The sequence below is a fragment of the Martes martes genome (assembly GCF_963455335.1).
Source record: "Martes martes genome assembly, chromosome: 6".
Taxonomy (NCBI): domain Eukaryota; kingdom Metazoa; phylum Chordata; class Mammalia; order Carnivora; family Mustelidae; genus Martes; species Martes martes.
The window spans coordinates 102044248-102058624 of record NC_137893.1 but is presented as its reverse complement, the minus strand read 5'-3'; the positions used below and the strand labels follow the sequence as shown (position 1 = coordinate 102058624).

Genomic DNA, 14377 nt, shown 5'->3' with positions numbered 1-14377 from the left:
TGACGACTTCACTTATTTTCTCCCAGCGCCCATAATCCACGGCAAAACCAAAAGCATTAAAAATCTGTTGATGGGGGAGAAAAGTTTCCTTTATGGCACAGATGACATTCAAGTACAGCTCCTTGCAGTCTGTACTTGCCTGATCCTGTCTTGTTGCCAGCCCCTTTCCTGAGGTGGAAATAATGAAAGCCTGGACACCACCACTGAAGCTTACAGGGGAAGGAAAGCTATCCTTTCTCTTTCACACCCAATTTATTTAAATCTCCTGTTAATTAAAAAACATGCGGCAAGTCACTAGGGCAGATAATATAAAGGTCAGTAAAAGCGGTACAGGATTGGGAGTACAGATTTAGATACTTACAAACTTGTGCTTTGCTCTCATATCATTATAGCCATGCGCCTCACAGTGCAGGGATGAGAATGTACAGGGCACATAAAATGACAGATAATAACAGTTTAAAGCTGAATCATAACCTTTAATCTGAGATCAAAGCCATTTAAATACTTGAACAGAGATGAATTTGGATTCCAGTTCCCTCTGAACTTAATCTACATACTAATAAACTATTTTTGTAGGGGATTATTTGACCTCATTAAATATATTTTGTCGTCATCACGACACAGACTTGGAATCCAAAGACATGTTGTGAATGGTTTGAAAGTCTATCATGTACTTTTAGAATCATCCTGGACTCTTTTTCTCTCTCCAGTCCTATAGATGCTACCCATAAGTAAATCCCCTCAGCTCTACTTTTAAAATATACTAGGATTCTTCTCCCCAGTTCCGCTGTTAACACTCTGGTCCCAACACCATCAATTTTCACCTGGCTACTGCAACACCTTCCTATCTGGTCTTTCTCCTTCTACTCTTGCCTCTGGTGCATATGTTCTCAATATAGTAACTACAGATAATCCTTCCAAAAAAGCCAGATCACACCACTCAGTCTCAGAAACACAATCTTTCCCTTCTCTATTTGCCTACATTAGTTACCAACATTGGATATACTTATAATAGTGGATAAGACTCTATCCAACCCTCTCTCCGAGCCCTGTCATGTGTTCCGTAAAGGAGTGTGAGCTTTGCTTTGCTCACTGGTATATCCCCAGTGCTTAGAACAGTCACTGGCACATGGTTAAGTACTCAATAAATACTTTGTGAGGAGTGAATGAATGAATAAATGAATGATGTAATGAAAAGATATACATCTTTATCAATGTTGGAAACATTTACTTTTGATAATAATCCATTTAACTTTCTGTAATATCATCCACTGATTACCTCTCTTAGTGTCTAAATTAAATTCAAATTATGAAGTAATTTTAAAATGATTTTTAATTGCTTAACAAGTAGAAGTACAATCAGTGACAATTATTAATGAAAACAGTAAACAACCCAATTATTGTTTTTTTAAGGGTCATGATGAAATATCCCTTTAGTGTCACATAAAAAACTTCATTTACTCTCTACCATACACACCACAAAAGCTTAACAGAACATCAGTGTATATCACACATGTGTGAGGGACCTCTAGCAAAGAGGTGTTGATTTCTCTTTCCCACATCTGCTTCACCCCTCTTCTTTTTGGATCATCCTTTCTCTGCTCCTCACTATTGAGCAAGATCTTGGAGATGCCTGTAAGGTCCAGCTCATGACTACCTCCTAAAATCCTGCCTGATGACTTTAACATACAAATTAAAAGTACAATGTGGTCGTTTTGGAAAAATGGTAAATTCTCAACCAACAGGTCTGTCTACTTAAAATAAAAAAATGCAAGCAGGTAGGACAGAACTGACATTGTAAGAAATAAAAACACAAACTGGTTTCCAATGTGGATTGGAAGGATTATAGTAATAAAACAAACAAACAGTAATGCTATTTCACACTAAAATATCAAGTTGCAGAGAAAGAAAATTCTAGCCATGATTTTTTTTTTCATCTTAAAGACCAATTTATATTTATAGAAAAATTTAAGTCTGGTATGTAATTACTACTTAAAATCTTTAGGGAAGACTTTGTGCACATGCACAAAGATAGTATGACAAGCCCTCCTTCATCTTCTATTTATGTAATGTTTTTTATTCTTCACAATGGAGCCTGACCATTTAAAAATTAAATGTGTAATACCAAATGTAGGAAGCTGACAGTTTAATTAATAATTAAAATGAAGACACGTCCAATGAAATAAAAAGTTTAAAGGTTAAGGAAGATTACTCCTGAGTAGACCATCAACATTATTTTTTGGAAGAATATTATGTTTACACAAATATATATAAAAAGGGACTAATGTTATTAAAAATACATTTAATTCTATGCAAACATTTTGACATCATTCCCTTTAACCTATAGATAATACGAGTCACATGAAAGTCTAAGCAGGTAAAAGGAATGGAAAACGTTTCAATAATTTCAAAGAAATTAGAGTTTTTTGTTTTGTTTTGTTTTTAATTACAGCAATGTGGTGCTACAGCAGGACAATACAGCTGAGTGAAACCCACAAAGAACATTGCCCAGTAAAAGTTTTTAATCTGTTTCCATGATCAGTTTCCATTACTCTCTTCTAATAATCATAAACAAAGATCTCAAAGGTAGTCTATATTAGTGCCACATAAGAAATAGAATTTACAGAAAAAGTGAGCTATGACAGCTTTATTTATATTCATTTTCACTCCTAAAAAAATAAACTAGAATCATCTGTACAGTACAAATAAAATTCAACAACTAATGCTATTTGGGAAACATATAAACAATAGTCAAGAGCCTCTCTATTTTTTAGTTCTTTTAACCTAAATATATAAATTCAAAGTTAACTGGAAAACTGTGATAACTATATCAGAATACATGATTTGTATCTGCATTAACATGTATTCTATTCTTCTGTACATTTTAAAAAATAGCACAAAAATACAAAGCAAATATCAGATGCAAAAGCAAAAAAACCATGTTTCCAAATACATTTGTACCAACAGATTTCTGGTCTCCTTTAGAAAACAAACTCAAGAATTCATTATCCTGAGTCTCTTCAAGGCCACTTGATGTTGTGTGGTAATAACTTTACAATTACATTTCCTCAAGACTTCTTCTAATAGCTTCTTCTAATTCCACATCTGCATTAACAAAACAGAGAATTTTAATATTTAGGGCAGAAAACTAATAAACATGCTCTATGTAAATCTCATCAACTACATCTGTCTTTTCAAGAAAGGAAGGAAATACAAAGTTGAGAAACCTAGGATGACTTGGCAGTCTCTTCATACAGTTTGAGTGTTTCAAAATAATGAGAATCTGGATATAACCTCAGATTGAATTATAATATGAGTTTACTAAGGACCTGCAAGTTATTTCCAGTTAGGGACAAAAGTCAACAAACTTTTGATATCACTGACAATCACTTAAGGCAATGCATATAAGGCTTAAAATAGAAAGAGGCAAAAGCATGAAATGCCAAAATCTCACAGGCATTAAAAATTTCTTTTTAAGCTTTCTAGCATCTCAGGTAAAGAGTGAAACTCATAGCTATATAATGTCTTGAGAAGCATATAATATATGCATTCATTTAACAAATATTTATCGCATGCCCACTGTATACCAGGCAAAGGAATACAATAGTAAACAAGAAAGACATTCTTGGGTTTACAAGTGGTTTCTCCATTTCCTGGCCTTCACCAGCTTCTCACACCAGATTTATTTCATCCCATCCAGTCCAAAGTCTCTCAGAGGCTCCTTGGTTCACGGGTACCAGTGATCTCTCTAAGATGCAGCTACACCTTCCTCTCAGCTGGGACACTGTGTTATGTTTCTGTAATTTAAAATACTACAGGCTAGTATACACTGTGTGTTAAATTAAAGCTATATTCTAGGTCAGAAAGTTGCCCTAAGATGAATTCTAAGGATGAGGAAACACAAAGAAAAGCCAAGATGCTCTTAGCAAAGAAAAACAAGACGATAAGACTTGTAAAAAATATGAAAACTTATTTATAAAGTTATAATAATTAAGACTGTGGTACCAGTTTCTAGAAGATAATACAAGGGAATAGCTTTATGACCTTAGTGTAGGGAAATAGTTATTAAACAGAATTTTAAAAAATATTATGGAAAACTATGGTAATTTGGAATCTATTAAAATTACTTTTATCCATTAAAAGACACCATTAAATGAGTAAAAAGGCAAGACATACAGTGGGAGAAAATATTTGCAATACACGAAACTTGTACCCAGAAAGAACTAAAAAATTTTCAACTCCCAAAAATCAGTTAAAAAAATCCAAAAGAAAACCGTTAAGAATTTTGAAAAGGCACAGACATAATGGTCAATAAGCCTTATTCATCAGAAAATGTAAATTAAAACCAGAAAAAAAAAATAACCGTATATACCCTTCAGTAGCTAAAATTAAAAGACTAATTTAAATGACTGGTGAAAATGTAAATCAATAGGAACTCACATATACCACTGGGACCAAGAAAAAAAACTGGCAAAACCACTTTGGAAAAAGAATTTGGCATTACCTACTAAACTTGAACATGAGTAAGCCCACTCCTAGGTATATATTCCCAGAAATATGCATATATGTTCATTAAGAGAGATGTATGAGAATGTTCACAGTAGCATTACCTACAATAGCCAAAAAGTACAAAGCAAATGTCTATAAATAATAGATGAATTGTGTAGGTATTAGAAATGAAGAAACCAAAGCTACATGCTAACATCTGGATGAATCTATCAAACAATGTTGTTTAAAAGGCATCCAGGGGTATCTGGGTGGCACAGTTGGTTAAGTGTCCGACTCTTGGTTTCAGCTCAGGTCATGATCTCAGGGCCTCAAGACGGAGCCCCATGTTGGGCTCCGTGCTCAGCATGGAGTCTGCCTGGACTGTCTCTCTTGGTCTCTCTCAAATAAATAAATCTTTAAAAAAAAAAAAAAAAGGCATCCAGACATAAAAGAATACAGACCATGCTCGTGCTTTCCAATACGATAGATACTGACTCTATGTGGCTATTTATATTTAAATCAATAAAAATTAAGATTCAAGATTTAGTTTTTCAGTTAAGGCACATTCAAGTGCTTAACAGTTATACATGACTATTAGCAACCAGGTACAGATACAGAATTATTTTCATCATGACAGAAAATTCTTCTGGACAGTGATGAGTCTGTACGATTCAATTTAAATAAAGTTCAAAATCAAGCACTATTAAACTAGTATTTCAAGACATGATAGTGGCCACTGACAATCGGGAAGGAGTGTAGGGTAAGTAACTGGAAGAGGGAGTGAGGGGGATACTTCTAAGGTACTGGTTGTTATAGTTGAATTATGTTCCCCCCAAAACATATGTCCAAATCCCTAGTACCTATGAATGTGATCTAATCTGAAAATAGGGTCTTTGCAGGTGTAATCCATTTAAGATGAGGTCACTAGGTTGAGCCTTAATCCAACACAACTGGTGTCCCTGTAAGAAAGAAATGCCATGTAAAGACAGACATACAGGTAGAAGAAGATGACCACATGATGATGGAGGCAGAGATTAGAGTGGTACATCTATAAGCCAAGGAGTGCATATGATTGTCTGTTAATAACTAAAAGCTAGGAGAGGGAAAATGGCCCTACAGACAATTTGACTTCAGTTTTCTAATCTCTAAAACAGCGAGACAGTAAATTTCTGTTGTTTTGAGCCATCTAGTTTGTAGCATGTAATTATGGGAGCCCTAGCAAATTAATGTGTTGGTGATGTCCTTTTCTTTAACCTGAGGGATGGTTACCAGCTTTGTGAGATGTTTTGTACAACTTTTGTGTGCCTTATACAATACACATATACACATATAGAACTAAACACTGGAGAATACCAGCATATAAATTGGGAGGAAGAGGATCAAGTGAAGTATTCTAGAGTCCTTTTATTGTTGCATAAAGGCACTTTATGCAACACTTTGGAGATATACTTAAGTCTTTAAATTATATATAAAAAATGTGGTAAAGGGGCACCTGGGTGGTTCAGTGGATTAAATCTTCTGCCTTCAGCTCAAGTCATGATCCCAGGGTACTGGGATTGAGCCCCACATCAGGCTCTCTGCTCAGCAGGGAGCCTGCTTCCTCCTCTTGCTCTGCCTGCCTCTCTGCCTACTTGTGGATCTCTGTCAAATAAATAAATAAAATCTTTAAAAAAAAAGTGGTAAAATGCCAATATAACCACAAAACCTGGAAACCAAGTATACAACTTACAAACCAATTAAAAGAATTAAAAGAGAAAACTAAAAATAAAATAGCAGAAATGCATACAAAAATATTGTCTATAGTGAACTTCTAGAAATTAAATTTTGCAGTTAAAAGATGATAAAAACAAAAACCAATTAAATAGTTCCACTTCTAATAATAGTGTAACTTATATTGGATTAACCCTCCAATAGACAACAATTATAAACTATTTTAAGGCACTGGAGAGCAACAAAAATTAGGCAGAGACAGGACAGAAGCTGATCATCAAAGAAATTGCACAGGGTTCAATGTGCAGGTTTATGGTTTTGTTGCGTCAGGGCATTCATCAGTCCTTTTGGGAAGGTAATAGAACTTCATGCAGAAAACCAAACTCTGTAGCTTAAGGCATCATAGACAGAGTTTGTATCAGTCATAGCCGCTAGAAAGAAAAGCTGGGGGAGGGGAGGTTTTGAAAGAAAGGTATCCCAGAAGAAACAACAAAGTTACAGAAGACAGGATTTTCCAAATCTACAAACTCTTAGTGGACTTCTGAATTGTACATACAAAGGAGAGGATCTAAGATTCCCAATGAAAAACAACAGCTGGGAAGTAAAAGGAGTAAGCAATTTTAGCTGTTGCCTGCTGTGGAGAAGCAGAGTTTGGAGTATAGGTCTAGCAAGGTAACTGCTGAAAACAAAAACAAAAACAAAACATTCCTCAGATAAAAATAACAGAATCAAAAGAATCTGTAATATATATCTGCAACATCCATATATATCAAAAAAGGAAAAAGAAATGTAACTAAACAGTCAAGAGGAAGACCAGGCAATTGAAACTAACCCCCAAGATTAACAAACTGTTGGAATTAGCAGAAAACAATTTTATTTTTTATTTTTATTTTTTTAAAAGATTTTATTTATTTATTTGACAGAGAGAGCTACAAATCACAAGTAGGCAGAGAGGCAGGCAGAGAGAGAGGGGGAAGCAGGCTCCCTGCTGAGCAGAGAGCCCGATGCAGGGCTTGATCCAGGACACTGAGATCATGATCTGAGCCGAAGGCAGAGGCTTTAACCCACTGAGCCACCCAGGCGCCCCAGCAGAAAACAATTTTAGAAAAATTACGTTTTCATAGATTTAAGGATGAATGGATAAGAAATCTCAACAGAGAAATCAATCTGTTTTTTAAAAAACAACTAAATGAAAATTCTAGAACTGAGAAATATATTTGAACTGGAAAATTCACTCAGCTTAACACTGGAGAAGGAAGGGGGAAAAATTAGTAAACTTGATGGTTGAACAACAGAAATTATTGAACAAGGGGGCACCTGGGTGGCTCAGTTGGTTAAGTCTGATTTTGGCTCAAGTCCTGATCTCAGGGTCCTGTGATGGAGCCCTGCATCGGGAATCCATGCTCAGTGGGGAGTCTGCTTGTCCCTCTGCTCCTGCTCCATTTGTGCTCTCTCTCCCAAATAAATAAACCTTCAAAAAATAATAATCCAACAGAGAAAAAAGATTGGAAGAAAATGAACAAATCTCTGGATAAATTTAAGAGACCTAACATATGTATAACTGGAGTCAAAAAAGAAAAGAACAGAGACCAAGTGGGACAGAAAATTATGAAGAAATAATGGGTGGAAATTTCTAAAATTGGGGAAATAGGGGTGCCTGGCTGGCTGAGTCAGTGGAGCACTCGACTCTTCATCTTGGGGTTGTGAGTTCAAACCTGATGCTGGGTATAGATATTACTTAAAAACATCTTTAATATTGGGGGGAACATAATTACAAGGAGCTAAGAAAACTCCAAGGAGGATATAAATACAAAGATAACTACATCTAGGGGGTTTATCGAGAACTGCTTAAATCCAAGGACGAAGTAGAAATACTGAAAGGAGCAACAGGAAAAAAATGACACATTACACACAGGGAAACAATAATACAAATTATGGTGACTTCTCATGACAAATAATGGAGGCCAGAAGACAATGGAATAACACCTCAAAGTGCCGAAAGGAAAAAATATTTGTCAACTAGAATTCTTTTTTTTTTTTAATGATTTTATTTTTTTATTTGCCAGAGAGAGAGCAAGAGAGTGTGAGAGCTCAAGCAGGGGAAGTGGCACACAGAGGGAGAAGCAGGCTCCCTGGGAGGGACTCGATCCCCAGGACCCTGGGATCATGACCCAAGCCAAAGGCAGACACCTAACCGGCTGAGCCACCCAAGTGTCCCGTCAACTAGAATTCTAATGCTAGAGAAAACATTCTTCAAAATTCAAGGAAAAATAAAGATTATCTTCATATAAGCAAAAAAGAATATTCATCACTAGCAAAACGCGTATCACAAAAAATTAAAAAAAAAATCCTTTTGGCTGAAGGAAGAAAAATGACACTAGAGGGAAACTCTAATCTATTGGAAAGAATGAAGTTTACTGAAAATGGCAGCTGTGAATAAATATAAAAGGGTATGTGCTTTTTCTTTTCTTTCTTTAAAATTCATAGCACTGGGGTGCCTGGGTGGCTCAGTGGGTTAAGCCTCTGCCTTTGGCTCAGGTCATGATCTCATTGTCCTGGGATCGAGGACTGCATCAGGCTCTCTGCTCAGCAGGAAGCCTGCTTCCTCACCCCTCCCGCCCCCCCCCCCGCCTGCCTCTCTGCCTACTTGTGATCTCTCTTTCTGTCAAATAAATATAATAAAATCTTTTTAAAATAAATAAAATAAAATTCATAGCCCTGTTTAAAGTAAAAAAAAAATAACATATTCTGGTAGAATTTATAATACATGTAGATGTAATACAAATGGCAACTATAGTAGAGAGACTTGGGGGCAGAACATAAACTAACCTATGGTACTGGAAGGTTTCTACATTTTTTTTAAAGATTTTATTTATTTATTTGTCAGAGAGAGAGCACAAGCAGGCAGAGTGGCAGGCTCAGGCAGAGAGAGAAGCAGGCTCCCTGCTGGACAAGGAGCCCAATGGGGGACTTGATCCCAGAACCTCGGGACCACAACCTGAGCCGAAGGCAGTAGCTTAACTGACTGAGCCACTCAGGTGTCCCGGAAGGTTCCTACATTTTAGATAAAGTGGAGTATAGTAGCACTCAATACAGTATAAAAAGCAAAAACTATACACTGTAATCTAGAGCAACCATAAAAATTAATACAAAGGGCTAAAAGCCCATAGACCTATTAAAAGTAAAAACTGGGACGCATAGTGGCTCAGTAGGTTAAGCATCTGCCTTCGGCTCAGGTCATGATCCCAGGGGTCCTGGGATTGAACCCACATTAGGCTCCTTGCTCAGCAGGGAGCCTACTTTTCCCTCTGCTGCTGCTCCTGCTTGTGCTCTCTCCCTCTCTCTTTCACTCTTAAAGAATAATAAATACACAAACAAATAAGTAAGATAGTAAAAACTAAATACACACAATACAGTAAAATATAGTACTATAATAATCCAAAAGAAGGTACGAAAGTAGGAACTAAAAGATAAAAGAGGGGACAAAGAGAAAACAAAAAGGCAGACAAGAATTCAACCATGTATGAAATTACATTAAATATTAAAAGACTAAATAATCCATTCTTTAAAAGTAGAGATTATTACAGTAAATCAAAAAGTAAGATCAAACTTCATGGTGTCTGTAAGAAATGTACCTCTCCCTCTCCCAATGCCTCTTACCTCCACCCATATGCTTACTCTCTCTCAAAAATAAATAAAATCTTTAAAAAAAATTTCATGATTAAAGGTGTTACCAGAGATAGCATTTCATAATAATAAATGTGTCAATTCATTAGGAAGACACATCAGAAATACAAAACAGAATTTTCCAATAAAAATAGAACTTCAAAATATAAAAGTATAAACAGAACTAAAGAGAAATATAATCCACAATCACTGATGAAGAATTCATTATCCCTACTGCAATACCTGATAGATCACCTAGATTAAAAAAAATGAGTACAGATAAAGATTTGATATCAACCACCTTGGCCGAATTGACATTTATAAAGTATTCTACACAATAAATACAGAAAACACATTCTTTTCAAGTGCATACGTAATGTTTACCAAGACAGACTACATGTTGGCTGATAAAAATCTCAATAAATTTAAAAAGATTAAAGTTTTACAGAGTATATTCTCTTACCATAACAGAATTAAATTAGAAATGAATAATAAGACATTCAAATATTTGGAAACTACACAATATACTCCTAAAGAGCCAACAGGTGAAAGAAGAAAATCCAAGGAAAATTAAAATATTTCAAATTGAAATATCTTTCAATTTCAAACAGCAAAAATATATGGAACATGGTAAAAGTAGAGGACTGACAAAGTTGTGTGTGGGCCAAACCCAGGCCAAAGACAATTTTTGCAAATAAAGTTTTATTGGACATATCCACAAGCATTTGTTTATGTGTTGTGTATAGCTGTTTTCATACTATAAGGATAAGTTGAGTAACTGTAACAGAGACAATGTGAACTACAAAGTCTAAAATACTTACCACGTGGTTTTACAGGAAAAGCCTGTTGACCCTGGCTTAGAGGGAAATTTATACCTTTAAATTTAACTTTAACGTATTTTCTCTTCCTTATGGTTTTCTTAATATTTTTATCTGTAGATTATTTTATTGTAAGAATACAGTATATAACACATATAACATACAAAATATGTATTGACTATTTTTTAAAAGAATAATTTGAGAGAGAGAGAGAGAGAGAGAGCAAGTGCATGCACAAGTAGGGGGAGGAGCAGAGAAAGAGGGAGAGGCAGACTCTCCCCTAAGCAGAGAGCCTGCTGTGGAGCTCAATTCCAGGACCTCAAGATCATGAGCTGAGCTGCAGGCAGACAACTAACCAACTGAGCCACCTAAATGCCTGTGTACTGACTATTTTTTGTTTTATTTACTGTTTATTTTTAGAGAGAAAGAGTGAGCATGTGTGAACTGGGGGAAGGGCAGAGGAAGAGAAATCCAAACAGACTCTGAGCTGAGTGTAGAGCCCAATGCAGGGCTCAATCCCAGAACCCTAAGCTCATGACCTGAGCCAAAATCAAGAGTTGGACACTTAATCAGCTGAGCCACCCAGGTGCCCCTACAAAATATGTATTAATAAACAATTTGTTATTAGAGGCTTCTAGTCAATAGTGGGCTTTTAGTAATTAAGTTTTTGGGAAGTTAAAACTTAAATGTAAATTTTTGACTGTGTGTGCGTGCGTGTGTGTGTGTGTGTGTGTGTGTGTGTCTGTGGATGCGTCAGTGTCCCAACCCCATGCTGTTTGGAGGTCAACTATAGTTTGGAAAAGTAAACAAATGGACGACTGTAGCCTTCAACAAAACTGCAGTCTGGGGAAGAGAGAGAATATGATTTCCAGAGGTACTATAGTATTTGCATACCCAGTTTTCAACAACAAAAGACAAAGAATACAAAGAAACAGGAAAGTATGGCCCATTTAAAGGGGAAAAAAATGAGTTAAACTGTCTCTGAGAAAACCTAGACATTGGACTTACTAGACTAAGACTTTAAACCAACTGTTTTAAATATGTCCCCCCTTTTTTTTAAAGATCTTATTTATTTACTTGACAGAGATCACAAGTAGGCAGAGAGGCAGGCAGAAAGAGAGAGGAAGGGAAGCAGGCTCCCTGCTGAGCAGAGAACCTGATGAGGGGCTCGATCCCAGGACTCTGGGATCATGACCTGAGCCAAAGGCAGAGGCTTTAACCCACTGAGCCACCCAGGTGCCCCTGTTTAAAAAAAAAAAAAAAAAAAAAAAAAAAATATATATATATATATATATATATATATATATATATATTTTTTTTTTAATATGTTCTAAGAGCTAAAGTAAACCACGGACAAAGAACTAAAGGAAACCAGGAAAGCAATGTATGAACAAAATGAGAATATCAATAAAGAGACAGAAATTATGAAAAGCCACCAAATAGAAATTCTGGAGCTGAAAAGTGTAACTAAAATAAAAATTCATTACAGGAGTTTAACAAATTTAAACAAACAGAAAAAAGAATCAGCAAACCTGAAGACAGGACAAGTTTATCCAGTTTGAAGATAAGAAAGAAAAATGGAAAAAAGCAAGCAGAAGTTAAAGGACTGGTGGAATACCATCAAATGCAATAAGATATGCATTATGGGAGTCCAGAAGAAGAAGAAAGGGACAGAATGAATATTTTAAGAAATAATGGCCAATAAATGTCCCAAATTTGATGAAAGATATGAATCTACACATCTAAGAAGCTCAACAAACTCCAGGAAGAAACTGAAAGTGATCCACGCTGAGACACATTACAGCCAAAGCATCAAAAGCCAAAAATAACATAAGCAGCAAGAGAGAAGAAACTCATCATGTGTAAGAGAGTCTCAGTAAAATTAATAGCTTATTTTTCATCAAACCACAGAGGCCAGAAGGCAGTGAGATGACATAGTTAAAAAGAGCTGGAAAAAACCCTTGTAAATCAAGAATTCTACGTGCAGCAAAATCAGTCTTCAAGAATGGAGAAATGAAGACCTCCCCAGATAAACAAAAGTAAGGGAGAGTCTGTTATTAGTCTTGCCTTTTAAGAAATGCTAAAGGGAATCCTCAGGTTGAAATGAAAGAACATTAGACAATAACTGAAAGCTATATGAAGAAATAAATAATATTTGTGGGAATTTTGTCTGCCTTAATTTCACCCTCTTTGAAAGAGAGGTAATTACAGTAGAATAGGAAAGAACTCAGTAATAGGAATTAGAATAGTTACACATGAATCATGCCCCATCATTTTAAGATTATGAATCTAGAGGCAAACTACTTAAGGTTTAGAAGACTTGTTATGATTAGAGTTTTCTTTCTTACCCTGTCTTTGTTCTTTAAACTGGCAACAATATGAATATGATGACTGCTATTATCTGAAGAAACTCTAAGGCAAATCACTGACATTCATAGAAAGATGGTTTTGCAATGGCAACCACCCACATAATGCTGGTCTTCTTTTTTTTTCAGTGGATTGAGTGAAGATACCTCTAAGTAGCCATTCTCCAAAGCAGGCCTTAGAGGCAGATAACAGTGAATAATAGTAATGATGATGATTAAAATCACAATAACAGCAGCAGCAACCAATACATGTACTGTTTACCATGTATCAAATTATTCTAATAAGACAGGTATACTAGTATTCCAAGTTTTTAAAACGAAGAAACTGGGGCACCTGGGTGGCTCAGTGCGTTAAAGCCTCTGCTTTCGGCTCAGGTCATGATCCCAGGGTCCTGGGATGGAGCCCCGCATTGGGCTCTCTGCTCAGCAGGGAGCCTGCTTCCCTTCCTCTCTGTCTGCCTCTCTGCCTACTTGTGATCTCTGTCAAATAAAAATAAAACCTTTAGAAAAAAAATAAAATGAAGAAACTGACACACAATGAAGTTAAATGACTTGACCAACATTACATAACTCATAGGCAGCAGAGCTGAATTTTAACCAAGACAGTCTGAGTCCAAAGTCTGCACTCTATATCAGCACACTATGTGTCCTCTATTTCCCCTGTCCAGTATATAAAATAGATTACAGAGGATCTTTATGATTGGCATGGGTAGTCAGAGTCTGGTATTAGTCTACAGAGAAAAAAAAAGAATGAAACAAATCATGGTAGTGGGAGGGGCAGGGAGATAAGGGAAATAACCATTCCTCAAGGCAAGAGTCACAAGCAGATTTATCCTGCCTTTTGCTACCATTTGTCAGGCATTTACGTGTTGTGTTGGGAAGGAAAGAATGAAAAAGACTTAAGTTATTTAGCTTTCCAACCAGGGCCCGGCAGAATGGTTCCTGCGAAGAAGGGTGGCGAGAAGAGCCATTGTGCCATTGATGAGGTAGTGACCAGAGAATACACCATCAACATTCACAATTGCATCCACAGAGTGCATTTCAAGAAGCGTGCCCCCTGGGCACTCAAAGAAATCCAGAAATTTGCCATGAAGGAGATGGGAACTCCAGATGTGCACATTGACACCTGGCTCAACAAAGATGTCTGGGCCAAAGGAATAAGGAATGTTCCATACCGTACCCATGTGCGGTTGTCCAGAAAACGTAACGAGGATAAGATTCACCAAACAAGCTCTACACACTGGTCACCTATGAATCTGTCATCAATTTCAAAAACCTACAGACAGTTAATATGGATGAGAACTAATCACTGATTGTCAAATAAAGGTA

The 14377-nt window shown here is 36.2% G+C and overlaps 1 protein-coding gene and 1 pseudogene across 4 annotated transcripts in view; one reads left to right on the top strand and one right to left on the bottom strand.

The window, feature by feature from the left end:
• Window positions 1-2422: 2422 nt before the first annotated feature.
• Window positions 2423-14377, bottom strand: part of ZNF451 (zinc finger protein 451) — a 147049-nt gene continuing 135094 nt past the window's right edge. For all 3 annotated transcript variants that reach the window (XM_080807264.1, XM_080807263.1, XM_080807265.1), the window contains one exon: window positions 2423-3105. In XM_080807264.1, the coding sequence (XP_080663390.1) occupies window positions 3059-3105 (47 nt within the window). In that variant the 3' untranslated portion in view covers window positions 2423-3058. The remainder of the gene's footprint in view (window positions 3106-14377) is intronic.
• On the top strand, window positions 13978-14354 carry LOC308343992 (large ribosomal subunit protein eL31-like; annotated as a pseudogene). The gene has a single exon. The product of its transcript is annotated as a large ribosomal subunit protein eL31-like (transcript).